Genomic DNA, 12640 nt, shown 5'->3' with positions numbered 1-12640 from the left:
CCCCCAGTGGTGTTGATTCTGGGAAAATGTTGGCCAAGACAAAACATTGCTCAGGAGGAGGCAGTTTAAGATTTATTTTAGAGGAATACTGGTCATGTATTTTCTTTTTCCTTCCATTGCTAAAAATCTGGAATGTATCCTTATTTTTCTACATTGACTCTCAAAAATATAGAATTTGTTCTCTGAAATGTGTTCACCAAGAATGCTTGATTGCTGGTCAGCCAAACAGGCTACAGTATTACATTTACTCAACCACACGTAATTCATACCTAAGCTGGGTTTAATGTGCTACTTTGTTCAAATCAGATTAATTGAAGTACTCTGGCCTAGAAAATCACCGATGTATTTAAATGGATTTCATTATAACAGCACAAGTCAAATTGTATGGATTATTTTTTAAGTTTGGTGCTTTGGATAAGATCATCGGTTACTAAGTTATAAAGGATATGATACTGAGTGAGGTTCATTGTAGTAAATGCCTCCTCATTACTTTTATTCACTTTAATCTCTATTTTGTCTATTTTCGGCGATGAACTTTGTCTGGCTCAGTTTCTCGCCTCTTCACCTTTTGCTCACATCTATTACCGTCTTGAAGTCCGCCGTCACCAGCAAAATACTTGTGAAAATATGTCTGGTTTCCATTTGCTCCTATTTGGGAATGGTAGTAATAATCATGTCCAAAATCTATCTCGTGAGACCAAGAATCATCTCCATAGAAATCATGGTGAATACCAAAACCTCTCTCATAAGACCAGTGATTATCCATACATTCATTCTGCATGTGTTGGGGTGAAGTGGAAAAACCTTTCCAATGGGACTTGAAATCTCTATTAGAATCCATAAGCTGGTGTTTACATGTACTGTTCTTGACCTTGGGGTGGACTTTGATCTTAGTGTTGCTTCCCTTCTTTTTGTGCTTTGCTTCATCACTGAAGACTTCAGATCGATCACACAGCTGATTATCCAAGTCCAACTCAGTGCTCAGACTTGTCCCTGAGCCTTCACCATTCCATGAGTCTTTCCTCTGGTGTCCACTACAAGGCTTGCTGGAATTGGTAAGTTCTTCTTTGAACTTGCTTTCATTTTCTTTCCAAGGATATTTTAGTTCACACCTGGATCTACCTGGAGCTGGCTTTATGTCATCACTGCACGTTCGAGATTTTTTGCTAGACTTGTGGTTCGAGGCTCCTTGGTGAAAACCTGACTTGCAATTTGAGCAGCTGTTTTCGGCACTGAACTCACGAAGGTTATCTTCGTGAATGCGCTTTACTTTTTGATTTGACTGCTTCAGCTCATTCATGCTTGCTTCATTGAAACAATCTGGTTCAGTCTTGGTCACCTTGCACTGGGATTTCGGTTGGCTGCTGCACTTCTTGCTTGGATCCCTGGACTGGCTCCTGTCCTCCATCCTTGGTCGAACCAGGTCGTTTTGAGTGTTTTGAATTGAAACTTTCCAATTGCTGGCGAGGTTTTTCCATGGTTCATTGGAGCCTATACTGGAAGTTATCCACAGATCCTTAACTTCAGTGCTGGAATATAGATTCTCAGAGTCACTGATTAATCTCCCCTCTTGGTTCTTGAGGCCACAGACAGAGACTCCACAGCCAACTGTATCATTGAAGTGTAGTCGGTAGCCACTAGCAAAATCTTCCCGAAAATCCACTGGGCCACCTGAATCCTTCCACTGCCCCTGGAACACTCTGCCGTATTCTTTCAGCTGACGGTTGGCGCATCTGCTGGAGGCTTTCCGCTTGGCCCCAGACCCGCTGACGGTGATTGTCCATCTGTAGTCACGCTCGTGCTCATAATCCTGCCACCTGTTTCGCTGGGTGATGCTGAGCTCGGTGCAAAGGTGGCTCGATTTATTCTTCAAATCTACTCGAAAGCTTTGCCCGCTGTCGGAGACGACCCTCCGCCACTTGGAGCTGTCTTCCAGGTCACTGGGGCCACCGCGGATATTTGCAAGGCCGAGATCCGAAGGGCAAGCCAGCCGATGGTAATTCAGCAAACAACTGACCAAATCCTCATACCCGTAGAGGTGATGGCGGATCTGGTGGTCCACGGTGGTGACCTTCCGCGAGTGTCCGTTACATAAATAACTATGGTGGCCACCTGCATGCTGCTGGTGTAAGTATGCACCGCAATCTTGCGTCACAGTAATTTGCAATGATCCAGATTCACGAGGTGTTGTGACCTTCCCCCTGACGGGGCCGTGCTGCTCCATTGCGGCAACGGGAGTTGCGTGTGCCGGTGAGGTGGTGAATGGAAAGTAGAGGTTTTGTGAAATCAAAGGCTCTGTTGCTCCGGCATGTGCCTTGTGCCTCTCCCCATCAGTGTTTTCATGCAGCATCTTAATCTGCCTCCATTCTTCAGTCTTCATTTTTTGAAAGCCTTTCTTTCCAGCTACATCTGGTTTCTTTTGCTCATTTTCCTCCGCATGCTCACATTCCACTTTTTTCTGGTAACCCTTCGCTGGGCCACTCTCAGGAAGCTGTCTCTTCTGAAACCTAATTTTCTTTTGCAAGAGCAACTAGGAACAAACACAAACAGTGCAATAAGGTGTCTGGTGCAAAGATGATGGTGAGTAGGTCCATCTCGTTTCTATTAAATGCTTACGGGTCTATAGCTTTCATTTAAAAAAAAACAAATGTTTTTTCCATCCTCAGGATGTGGGCATCGCTGGCAAGGCTGTCATTTATTGCCCATCCCTAACTGCCCATGGTGGTGGTGAGCCACCTTCATGAATCGCTGCAGTCCGTGTGGTGAAGGTGCTCCCACAGTGGTGTCAGGGAGGGAGTTCCAGGATTTTGACCCAGCGATGATTAAGCAACAGCGATATATGTCCAAGCCAGGACCTGTTGCCCTTGTCCTTCTAGGTGGTTATGCCACAGGTTTGGGAAGTTCTGTCTAGGAAGCCATGGCGAGTTGCTGCAGTGCATCTTTTTGATGGGTATACTGCAGCCACCGTATGCCAGTGGTGGAGGGGGCGAATGTTTAGGCTACTGGATTGAATGACAATCAAGCAGGCTGAATTAGTCTGAATGATGCTGAGCTTCTTGAGTGTTTTCGGAGTTGTACCTATCCAGGTAAGTATTCCATCACTCTCCTGACATGTGCCTCGTGGGTGATGTAGAGACTTTAGGGAGTCAGGAATAAATCACTTGCCATAGAACACCAAGCCTCTGACCTCCTTCAGTAGCAATGGTTTTTAAGGGGCTGGTGCAATTGAGTTTCTTGTCAAAGGTCACGCCTAGGATGTTGATAGTGGGGGATTTTTAATGGTAATGGTAATGAATGCCATGGGGCGGTGGTTAGGTTCTCTCAGTACAGAAAGTAATTTCTGGCACTTGAGATGCCAATGTCTAGCTGTTGGCCAGGTCTTACTGCATATGGGCATGGACTGCTTCATTATCGGAGTAATTGCAAATGGAGCTGAACACTGTGCAACCAAGGCTGGAACTGAATATTCAGGGATATTTGCCGTTTCGGAAGGATAGACAGAAAGGAAAAGGAGGTAGGGTTGCTCTGTTAATAAAGGATGAGATCAGTGCCATAATGAGAACTAATGTTGGCTCAGAAGATCAAGATGTAGAATCAGTTTGGGTGGAGATAAGAAATATTAAGGGAAATAAGTCACTGGTGGGAGTAGTCTATAGGCCCCACCTAACAGTAGCTACACTGTAGGACAGAGTATAAATCAATAAATAATGGAGGCTTATAAGAAAGGAACAGCAATAATCATGAGCGATTTTAATCTTCACATTGATTGGACAAATCAAATTGGCCAAAGTAGCCTTGAAGAAGAGTTCATAGAGTGTATTCAGGATGGTTTCTTAGAGCCAACCAGGCAGCAGACTATTTTAGATCTGGTAATGTATAATGAGACTGGATTAATTAATGATCTCATAGTAAAGAATCCTCTTGGGAAGAGTGATCATAGCATGTTAGAATTTCAAATTCAGTTTGAGGGTGAGAAAGCTAGGTCTCAATCCTGAACTTAAATAAAGGCAATTACAAAGGTATGAAGTCAGAGTTGGCTAAAGTGGACTGGGAAAATAGATTAAAGGGTAAGACGATAGATAAGCAGTGGCAAACATTTAAGGAGATATTTCATAACTCTCAGCAAAGATATATTCCAGTGAGAAGGAAAGACTGTAAGAGAAGGATGAACCAGCCGTGGCTAACTAAGGAAGTAAAGGAAGGTATACAAGGTTGCCAAGAATAGTGGAAAGCCAGAGGATTGGGAATTTTTTAGAAACTAGCAAAGGACAATTAAAAAAAAGTGAAGATCATTTAGGAGAGTAAACTAGCAAGAAATATAAAAACAGACATTAAGAGCTTCTACAGGTATATAAAAAAGAAGAGAGTAGCTAAAGTAAACATTGGTAAACATTAGAGAATGAGACTGGGGAATTAATAATGGGAAACGGAAATGGCAGAGATTTTCAACACATATTTTGTATCGGTCTTCACGATAGAAGACACGAAAAGCATCCCAATAATAGATAATCAAGGGGCTATTGGGAGGAGGAACTTAAAACAATCACTTTCACTAGAGAAAAAGTACTAGGCAAACTAATGGGACTAAAGGTGGACAAGTCCCCTGGACCGGATGGCCTGCATCCTAATGTCTTAAAAGAAGTGGCTGCAGAGATAGTGGATGCATTGGTTGTAATCTACCAAAATTCCTTGGATTCTGGAGAGGGCCCAGCGGATTGGAAAACCGCAAATGTAACGCTCCTATTTAAGAAAGGAGGGAGACAGAAAACAGGAAATTATTGATGTTAGCCTAACATCTGTTATTGGGAAACTGCTGGAGTCCATTATTAAGAAAGTAGTAGCAAGACATTTAGAAAATCACAATACAGTCAAGCAGAGTTAGCATGGTTTTATGAAAGGGAAATCATGTTTGACAAATTTGCTGGAGTTCTTTGAGGATGCAACAAGCAGGGTGGATAAAGGAGAACCAATAGATGTCGTGCACAAGATAAGAGCTCACGGGGTTGGGGGTAATATATTAGCACGGAGAGAGAATTGGCTAACTAACAGAAAACAGAGTCGGGATAAATGGGTCATTTTCAGGTTGGCAAACTGTAACTAGTGGGGTGCCACAGGGATCAGTGCTGGGGCCTCAACTATTTACAATCTATATTAATGACTTGGATCAAAAGGACCAAGTATAATGTAGCCAAATTTGCTGATGATGCACAGGTAGGTGGGAAAGCAAGTTGTGAGGAGGACGCAAAGAATCTGCAAAGGGACATAGGTTAAGTAAGTGGGCAAAAATTTGCCAGATGGAGTATAATGTGGGAAAATGTGAGGTCATCCACTTTGGTAGATAAAAAAGCAAATTATTTTTTAAAATGAAGATTACAAAATGCTGCAGTACAGAGGGACCTGGGGGTCCTTGTACATGAAAGACAAAAAGTTAGCATGCAAGTACAGCAAGTAATTAGGAAAGCAAATGGAATATTGGCCTTTATTGCAAGGGGGATGGAGTATAAATATAGGGAAGACCTGCTACAGGGCATTGGTGAGATCACACCTAGAGTACCGCATTCAGTTTTGGTCTCCTTATTTAAGGAGGGATATACTTGCATTGGAGGCAGTTCAGAGAAGGTTCTCGAGGTTGATTTCTGAGATGTTGTCTTATGAAGAAAGGTTGAGCCCATACTCATTGGAGTTTAGAAGAATGAGAGGTGATCTTATTGAAATGTATAAGATTCTGAGGGGACTTAACAGGATAGATGCAGAGAGGATGTTTCCCCTTGTGGGGGAATCTAAAACTAGGGGCATAGTTTCAGAATAAGGGGTCGCCCATTTAAAACGGAAATGAGGAGGAAATTCTTCTCTGAGATGGTCATAAATCTTTGGAATTCTCTACCCCAGAAATCAGTGGAGGCTGGGTTATTGAATATATTTAAGGTATAGACAGATTTTTGAACCTTGCCCATCTGTAATGTTATCACTGGTAGATAAATACAATAATCTTAGAGAAAACCTTCTCTATACATTGGATATATTAGCAACAGAGCAAGCAAAACAAAACAAGGAAAATAAATAATATTCACTGCCAAAATAAGTTGACTTAGGTTGGTCTCTATCAGGTGATGTTTTAGAAACATAGAAATCTACAGCACAGAAGGAGGCCATTTCGGCCCATCGTGGCCACGCCGGCCAACAAAGAGCCACATGGCCCTCGGTCAGCAGTCCTGAAGGTTACATATAAATCTATGAACAAAGGCGGAAAGGCAAAGAGCCCCCAGCCCAACCAGTCTGCCCAACACAACTGCGATACCCCTTACACCGCAGCATTCTACACTCCACCCCAACCGGAGCCATGTGATCTCCTGGGAGAGGCAAAAACCAGATAAAAACCGAGAAAATTCCTCTCCAACCCATCCAGGCGATCGAAACTAGTCCAGATCACCTTGGCCGTATTCGATTCCCTGCAGTACTTACGATCATATCTGCGCCAGCCAACAAGAGGTTATCCAGTCTAACCCCACTTACCAGCTCTAGGTCCATAACCCTGCAGGATATGGCACTTTACGTGCACATCCTAACACCTTTAAAATGTGGTGGGGGTTTCTGCATCCACCACACTTCCAGGCAGTGAGTTCCAGACCCCCACAACCCTCTGCATGAAGAAGCCTCCCCTCAGATCCTCTCTCCGAATTAAATTCCATTTGCCACTGCTCTGCCCACCTGACCATCTTGATAATCCTCCTGTAGTCCATGACTTTCCTCTTCATTATCAACCACGCAGCCAATTTTAGTGTCATCTGCAAACTTCTTAATCATACTCCCTATATTCAAATCTAGATCATTGATATATACCACAAAAAGCAAGGGACATAGAAACATAGAAAATAGGTGCAGGAGTAGGCCATTCGGTCCTTCGAGCCTGCGCCACCATTCAATGAGATCATGGTTGATCATTCACCTCAGTACCCCTTTCCTGCTTTCTCTCCATACCCCTTGATCCCCTTGATCACCTTGAAGGTTACATATAAATCTATGAACAATGAACAAAGGCGGAAAGGCAAAGAGCCCCCAGCCCAACCAATCCACCCCACACAACTGCAACAGCCCTTACACCACAGCCGTAAGGGCCATATCTAACTCTCTCTTGAATATATCTAACGAAGTGACATCAACAACTCTCTGTGGTAGAGAATTCCACAAGTTAACAATTCTCTGAGTGAGGAAGTTTCTCTTCATCATCTCGGTCCTAAATGGCTTACCCCTTATCCTTAGACTGTGACCCCTGGTTCTGGACTTCCCCAGTATTGGGAACATTCTTCCTGCCTCTAACCTGTCCAATCCCGTCAGAATTTTATATATTTCTATGAGATCCCCTCTAATTCTTCTAAACTCCAGTGAATACAGGCCCAGTCGATCCAGGCTCTCTTCATATGTCAGTTCTGCCATCCCGGGAATCAGTCTGGTGTACCTTCGCTGCACTCCCTCAATAGCAAGAACATCCTTCCTCAGATTAGGAGACCAAAAACGGAACACAATATTCCAGGTGAGGCCTCACCAAGGCCCTGTACAACTGCAGTAAGACCTCCCCTGCTCCTATACTCAAATCCCCTAGCTATGAAGGCCACATGCAATTTGCCTTCTTCACCACCTGTTGTACCTGCATGCCAACTTTCAATGACTGATGTACCATGACACCCAGGTCTCGTTGCACCTCCCCCTTTCCTAATCTGTCGCCATTCAGATAATATTCTGCCTACCTGTTTTTGCCACCAAAGTGGATAACCTCACATTTATCCACATTATACTGCATCTGCCATGCATTTGCCCACTCACCTAACCTGTCCAAGTCACCCTGCAGCCTCTTAGCATCCTCCTCACAGCTCACACCGCCACCAAGCTTAGTGTCATCTGCAAACTTGGAGATATTACACTCAATTCCTTCAACTAAATCAATGATGTACATTGTAAATAGCTGGGGTCCCAGCACTGAATCCTGTGGCACCCCACTAGTCACTGCCTGCCATTCTGAAAAGGACCCATTTATCCCGACTCTGCTTCCTGTCTGCCAACCAGTTCTCTATCCATGTCAATACATTACCCCCAATATATGTGCTTTAATTTTGCAAACTAATCTCTTGTGTGGGACCTTGTCAAAAGCCTTTTGAAAGTCCAAATACACCACATCCACTGGTTCTTCCTTGTCCACTCTATTAGTTACATCCTCAAAAATTTCTAGAAGATTTATCAAGCATGATTTCCCTTTCATAAATCCATGCTGACTTGGACCGATCCTGTCACCGCTTTCCAAATGTGCTGCTATTTCATCTTTAATGTTTGATTCCAACATTTTCCCCACTACCGATGTCAGGCTAACCAGTCTATAATTCCCCGTTTTCTCTCTCCCTCCTTTTTTAAAAAGTGGTGTTACATTAGCTACCCTCCAATCCATAGGAACTGATCCAGAGTTGATAGACTGTTGGAAAATGATCACCAATGCATCTACTATTTCTAGGGCCACTTCCTTAAATACTCTGGGATGCAGCCTATCAGGCCCGGGGGATTTATCGACCTTCAATCCCATCAATTTCCCTTACATAATTTCCTGACTAATAAGGATTTCCTTCAGTTCCTCCTTCTTGATAGACCCTCGGTCCCCTAGTATTTCCGGAACGATATTTGTGTCTTCCTTCGTGAAGACAGAATCAAAGTATTTGTTCAATTGGTCTTCCATTTCTTTGTTCCCCATTATAAATTTACCTGATTCTGACTGCAAAGGACCTACGTTTGTCTTCACTAATTTTTTTCTCTTCACATATCTATAGAAGCTTTTGCAGTCAGTTTTTATGTTCCCAGCAAACTTCCTCTCATACTCTATTTTCTCCCTCCTAATTCTGAGCCCTGCGAAACCCCACTGGAAACATCCATCAACCATTACCCTTTGCTTCCTACCTCCAAGCCAATTTTGGATCCAACTATCCACTTTGCCCTGGATCCCATGGACTTTAACCTCCGTTACTAGTCTACCATGTGGAACCTTATCAAAAGCGTTGCTAAAGTCCATATACACTACATCATACGCACTACCCTCATCGACCCTCTTGGTTACCTCCTCAAAAAATTCAATCAGGTTAGTCAAACACGATCTTCCCTTAACAAATCCGTGCTGACTGTTCCTAATTAATCCTTGCCTTTCCAAATGTAGATTTATCCTGTCTTTCAGGATTTTTTCTAATAATTTTCCCACCACTGAGGTTAGGCTGACAGGCTTATAATTACTCGGCCTATCCGTTTCTCCCTTCTTAAACAAGGGTACCACATTAGCAGTCCTCCAGTCCTCCGGCACCATGCCCAAATCCAAGGAGGACTGGAAAATAATGGTCAAGGCCTCTGCTAGTTCCTCTTTTACTTTGCTCAACAGCCTGGGATGCATTTCATCCGGGCCTGGGGACTTACCCACTTTCAAAGCTGCTAAACCCTTAATACCTCCTCTCTCACTATGTTTATTTTATCCAGAATTTCACACTCCTCCTTGATAACAGTACCTGCATTGCCCCTTTCCTTTGTGAAAACAGATGCAAAGTATTCATTGAGAACCATACCAACATCTTCTGCCTCTACAAAAGATTACCCTCATGGTTTCTAATAGGCCCTACACTTTTTTTAGTTACCCTCTTGCTCTTAATATATTTATAGAACATCTTTGGGTTTTCCTTAATTTTACGAGCTAAGAATTTTTCATGCTCTCTCTTAGCATTCCTAATATCCTTTTTAATTTTACCTCTGAACTTTCTATATTCCTCCAAAGATTCTACAGTATTTAGCTTCCCTTTTTTCTTTATTCTCCCCTGTAAGTCTCTAGACATCCAGGGGGCTCTAGAATGGTTATTCCCACCCTTTTTCTTTAAGGGCACAAGTTTGGCCTGAGCCTTCTGGATCTTCTCCTCGAATGCCTCTCAATGTTTCAACACTGATTTACCCACAAGTAGCTGTTTCCAGTCCACTGTGGCCAAATCACTCCTCAACTTAACAAAATTAGCTTTTCCCCAATTTGGGACTTTTATTCCAGATCTATCCTTGTCCTTATCCATAACTAACTTGAATCTTTTGCTTCCCAATCCCAGAAACCTCCCAATGTCACTCTACTCCTCTCCTCAGACACTTCCCTAGAAATAATGAAGTCTGCAAAGCAAGGAGCAGGAACTCAATGTCTGAGGAATTACAGAAGAAGAGGAAAAAAAAGAGTATTTATGGAGTACTTAAGGGCAATATAAAGAAATCTAAAGGATATCAAGGCCTTGGAGAGGGTGAAGAGGAGATGCAGATTGAAGATTAAATTGCAAAAGAACCAGAGGGAAGATGAGGAGATTTTTTTCCCCTGATTGCAATTAGTTGTGATCTGGAAAGCACTGCCTGAAAGGATGGTGGAAGCAGATTCAATAATAACTTTTAGAAAGGAATTGGATAAATACTTAAAAAGGAAACATTTGCTGGGCTGTGGGCAAAGAACAGGGAGAGTGGGACTAACTGGATTGCTCTTTCAAAGGGCCAGCACAGGCACCATGGGCTAAATGGCCTCCTTCTGTGCTGTGTGATTCTGTAAGAAAGATTTTTGACAAGTGATATAAAGTATTTTAATTAAGAGCCAACATACTCCAGCAGGATATAAAGCAGTTCCAGCGACTGGTCTGTTCTCAGTAATATTGTCCTGCACAGAATGTAAAGAAAAAAATGTAAACACTTGCATTTATATCGCGCCTTTCACAACCACCGGACATCTCAAAGCGCTTTACAGCCAATGAAGTACTTTGAGTGTCGTCACTGTTGTAATGTGAGAAACACAGCAGCCAACTTGCGTACAACAAGCTCCCACAAACAACAAAGTGATAATGACCAGATAATCTGTTTTAGTGATGTTGATTGAGGGATAAATATTGTCCAGGACACCAGGGATAATGCCCCTGCTCTTCTTCAAAATAATACCATAGAATCTTTTATGTCCACCTGAGAGAGCAGATGGAGCCTCGGTTAAACGTCTCATCCAAAAGACGGCACCTCTGATAGTGAAGCATTCCCTCAGCACTGCACTGGAGTGTTGGTCTAGATTTGTGTGCTCAGCTTCCTGGAGTGGGACCTGAACTCACAACCTTCTGACTCAGAGGCGAGTGTGCTACCCACTGAGCCATGGCTGACAAAGTACAATGAGAAAGGCTTTATTTGCCTATCTGTAAAAGGTCTTGCATAATATGGCAACAACCCAACATTGCACATAGGAAAATCATGCGATACCTGCTATCAGATTAACACAGGAACAAACATTTACCTATATCAGAGTGCATATGCATAAGAGACCTGTGTAACGCTCAGAATATACTTATAAAACATAGTCACAATTTCTTTGACTTGTACTCTGTATAAAGCAAGATATCTGTCCGCTTACTTATCACCACTCTTCTGTAATCCAGGATGTGCAATCTAGAAGATAATTTACTTTTTTGATTTCATTTAACCTCTTGATTGAAAAGGGTTCGGTCAGTTCAGGCTCGGTATTTAAAATATACATCAAGATATCGGTCACTGTGGTTATGTGACCAATTGACATGAGAGCATGATGCGAGTCCTGTCAAAAACTGGTGTCAAACTGGGCGAGCGGACAAATCTCATTAGCAGCTTTGTTCAGAGGTGGTTGAATATTATCGACGATTCCTGGGAATAACATTGCAAAATACTCCTGGATCGTTCTGCAGGAATCGTGATTGTAAACTTTTTTCTGTTTGTTAATGATAGGGAAAAGGGCAGTGCAAGTGTAAGGCGAGGTTCCCAGCTGTTTTTGAAATGTTCTGCAAATAGGGTAACCTGGTATATGAACAGAATCTGCAGGTAGGGTACACACCAGATAACCGGTTTCCCTCTCACTGTCTGCTCCACCTTTCCACTCGTTCCATAGGAACATAGAACAGGAGTAGGCCATTCAGCCCCTCGATCTTATTCCGCCATTCAATGAGATCATGGCTGATCTGCAAACTAACTCCATATCCTTTGCCCCATATCCTTTTGTACCTTTGGTTAACAGAAAGCTACCAATCTCAGATTTTAAATGATCGATTTAGCATCAATTGCAATTTGCAGAAGAGAGTTCCAAATTTCTACCACCCTTTGGGGTCAGGTTTCGGGCTGCGCCTAGAACGGCGGAGCCCCGCGAGCCACGCCTGATTTCCGCGCTCAAAACCGCGCCGAAAACTTACCTCGGTATTCTCCACTCCCTCAGGTCGATCCAGATCCTCGGCACGGTGCAGCACAAGCAGTCGGGGACGGAGCCAGGTCCCTGTACTGAAAACAGTGTCGGGACCTCTGCACATGCGCGCTACAGTGTGCGCGCATGTGCAGTAGCTCCAGGCGCCCGAAACCGTGTGGAAGGGGCCGAAGCACACCGCCCCTAGCCCTGGCCGAATGGGCTCACTGGGGCGGCGAAGATCGGACTGCACCTCCCTCCTCCAGCTCCTGCTCTGACTGTGGCTCCGGCTCCCACCCGTTCAGCTCACGCTCCCCTCTGGCTCTCTCCCGCCTCCCCCCGCCAGCCCCAGCTTTCCACTCCCCGTACCCCCTCTCCTCCCCATCTCCCCCCTCTCCTCCCCATCTCCCCACTCTCCCCGCC

At 43.8% G+C, this 12640-nt stretch overlaps 1 protein-coding gene across 1 annotated transcript; it reads right to left on the bottom strand.

Annotated features, from left to right (window-relative positions):
• Positions 1-517: 517 nt before the first annotated feature.
• LOC139245509 (uncharacterized) lies at positions 518-6804 on the bottom strand. Its single transcript, XM_070871174.1, has 2 exons — positions 6709-6804; positions 518-2530 (listed from the first exon to the last, which is right to left on the bottom strand). The coding sequence occupies exons 1-2, from the start codon at positions 6802-6804 to the stop codon at positions 518-520; spliced, it is 2109 nt and encodes a 702-aa protein (XP_070727275.1).
• Positions 6805-12640: the final 5836 nt, after the last annotated feature.

The sequence above is a fragment of the Pristiophorus japonicus genome, unplaced genomic scaffold, assembly GCF_044704955.1.
Source record: "Pristiophorus japonicus isolate sPriJap1 unplaced genomic scaffold, sPriJap1.hap1 HAP1_SCAFFOLD_2215, whole genome shotgun sequence".
Classification (NCBI taxonomy): domain Eukaryota; kingdom Metazoa; phylum Chordata; class Chondrichthyes; family Pristiophoridae; genus Pristiophorus; species Pristiophorus japonicus.
This window is presented reverse-complemented; position numbering and strand designations above follow the sequence as displayed.

Coding starts and splice junctions, on each gene's coding strand:
- LOC139245509 (XM_070871174.1), bottom strand. CDS start 6,804: ATGATTAAGAAGTTTGCAGATGACACTAAAATTGGCTGCGTGGTTGAT. Junction 2,531..6,708: donor AGGATTATCAAGATGGTCAG/GTGGGCAGAGCA, acceptor GTTTGTTCCTAG/TTGCTCTTGCAAAAGAAAAT.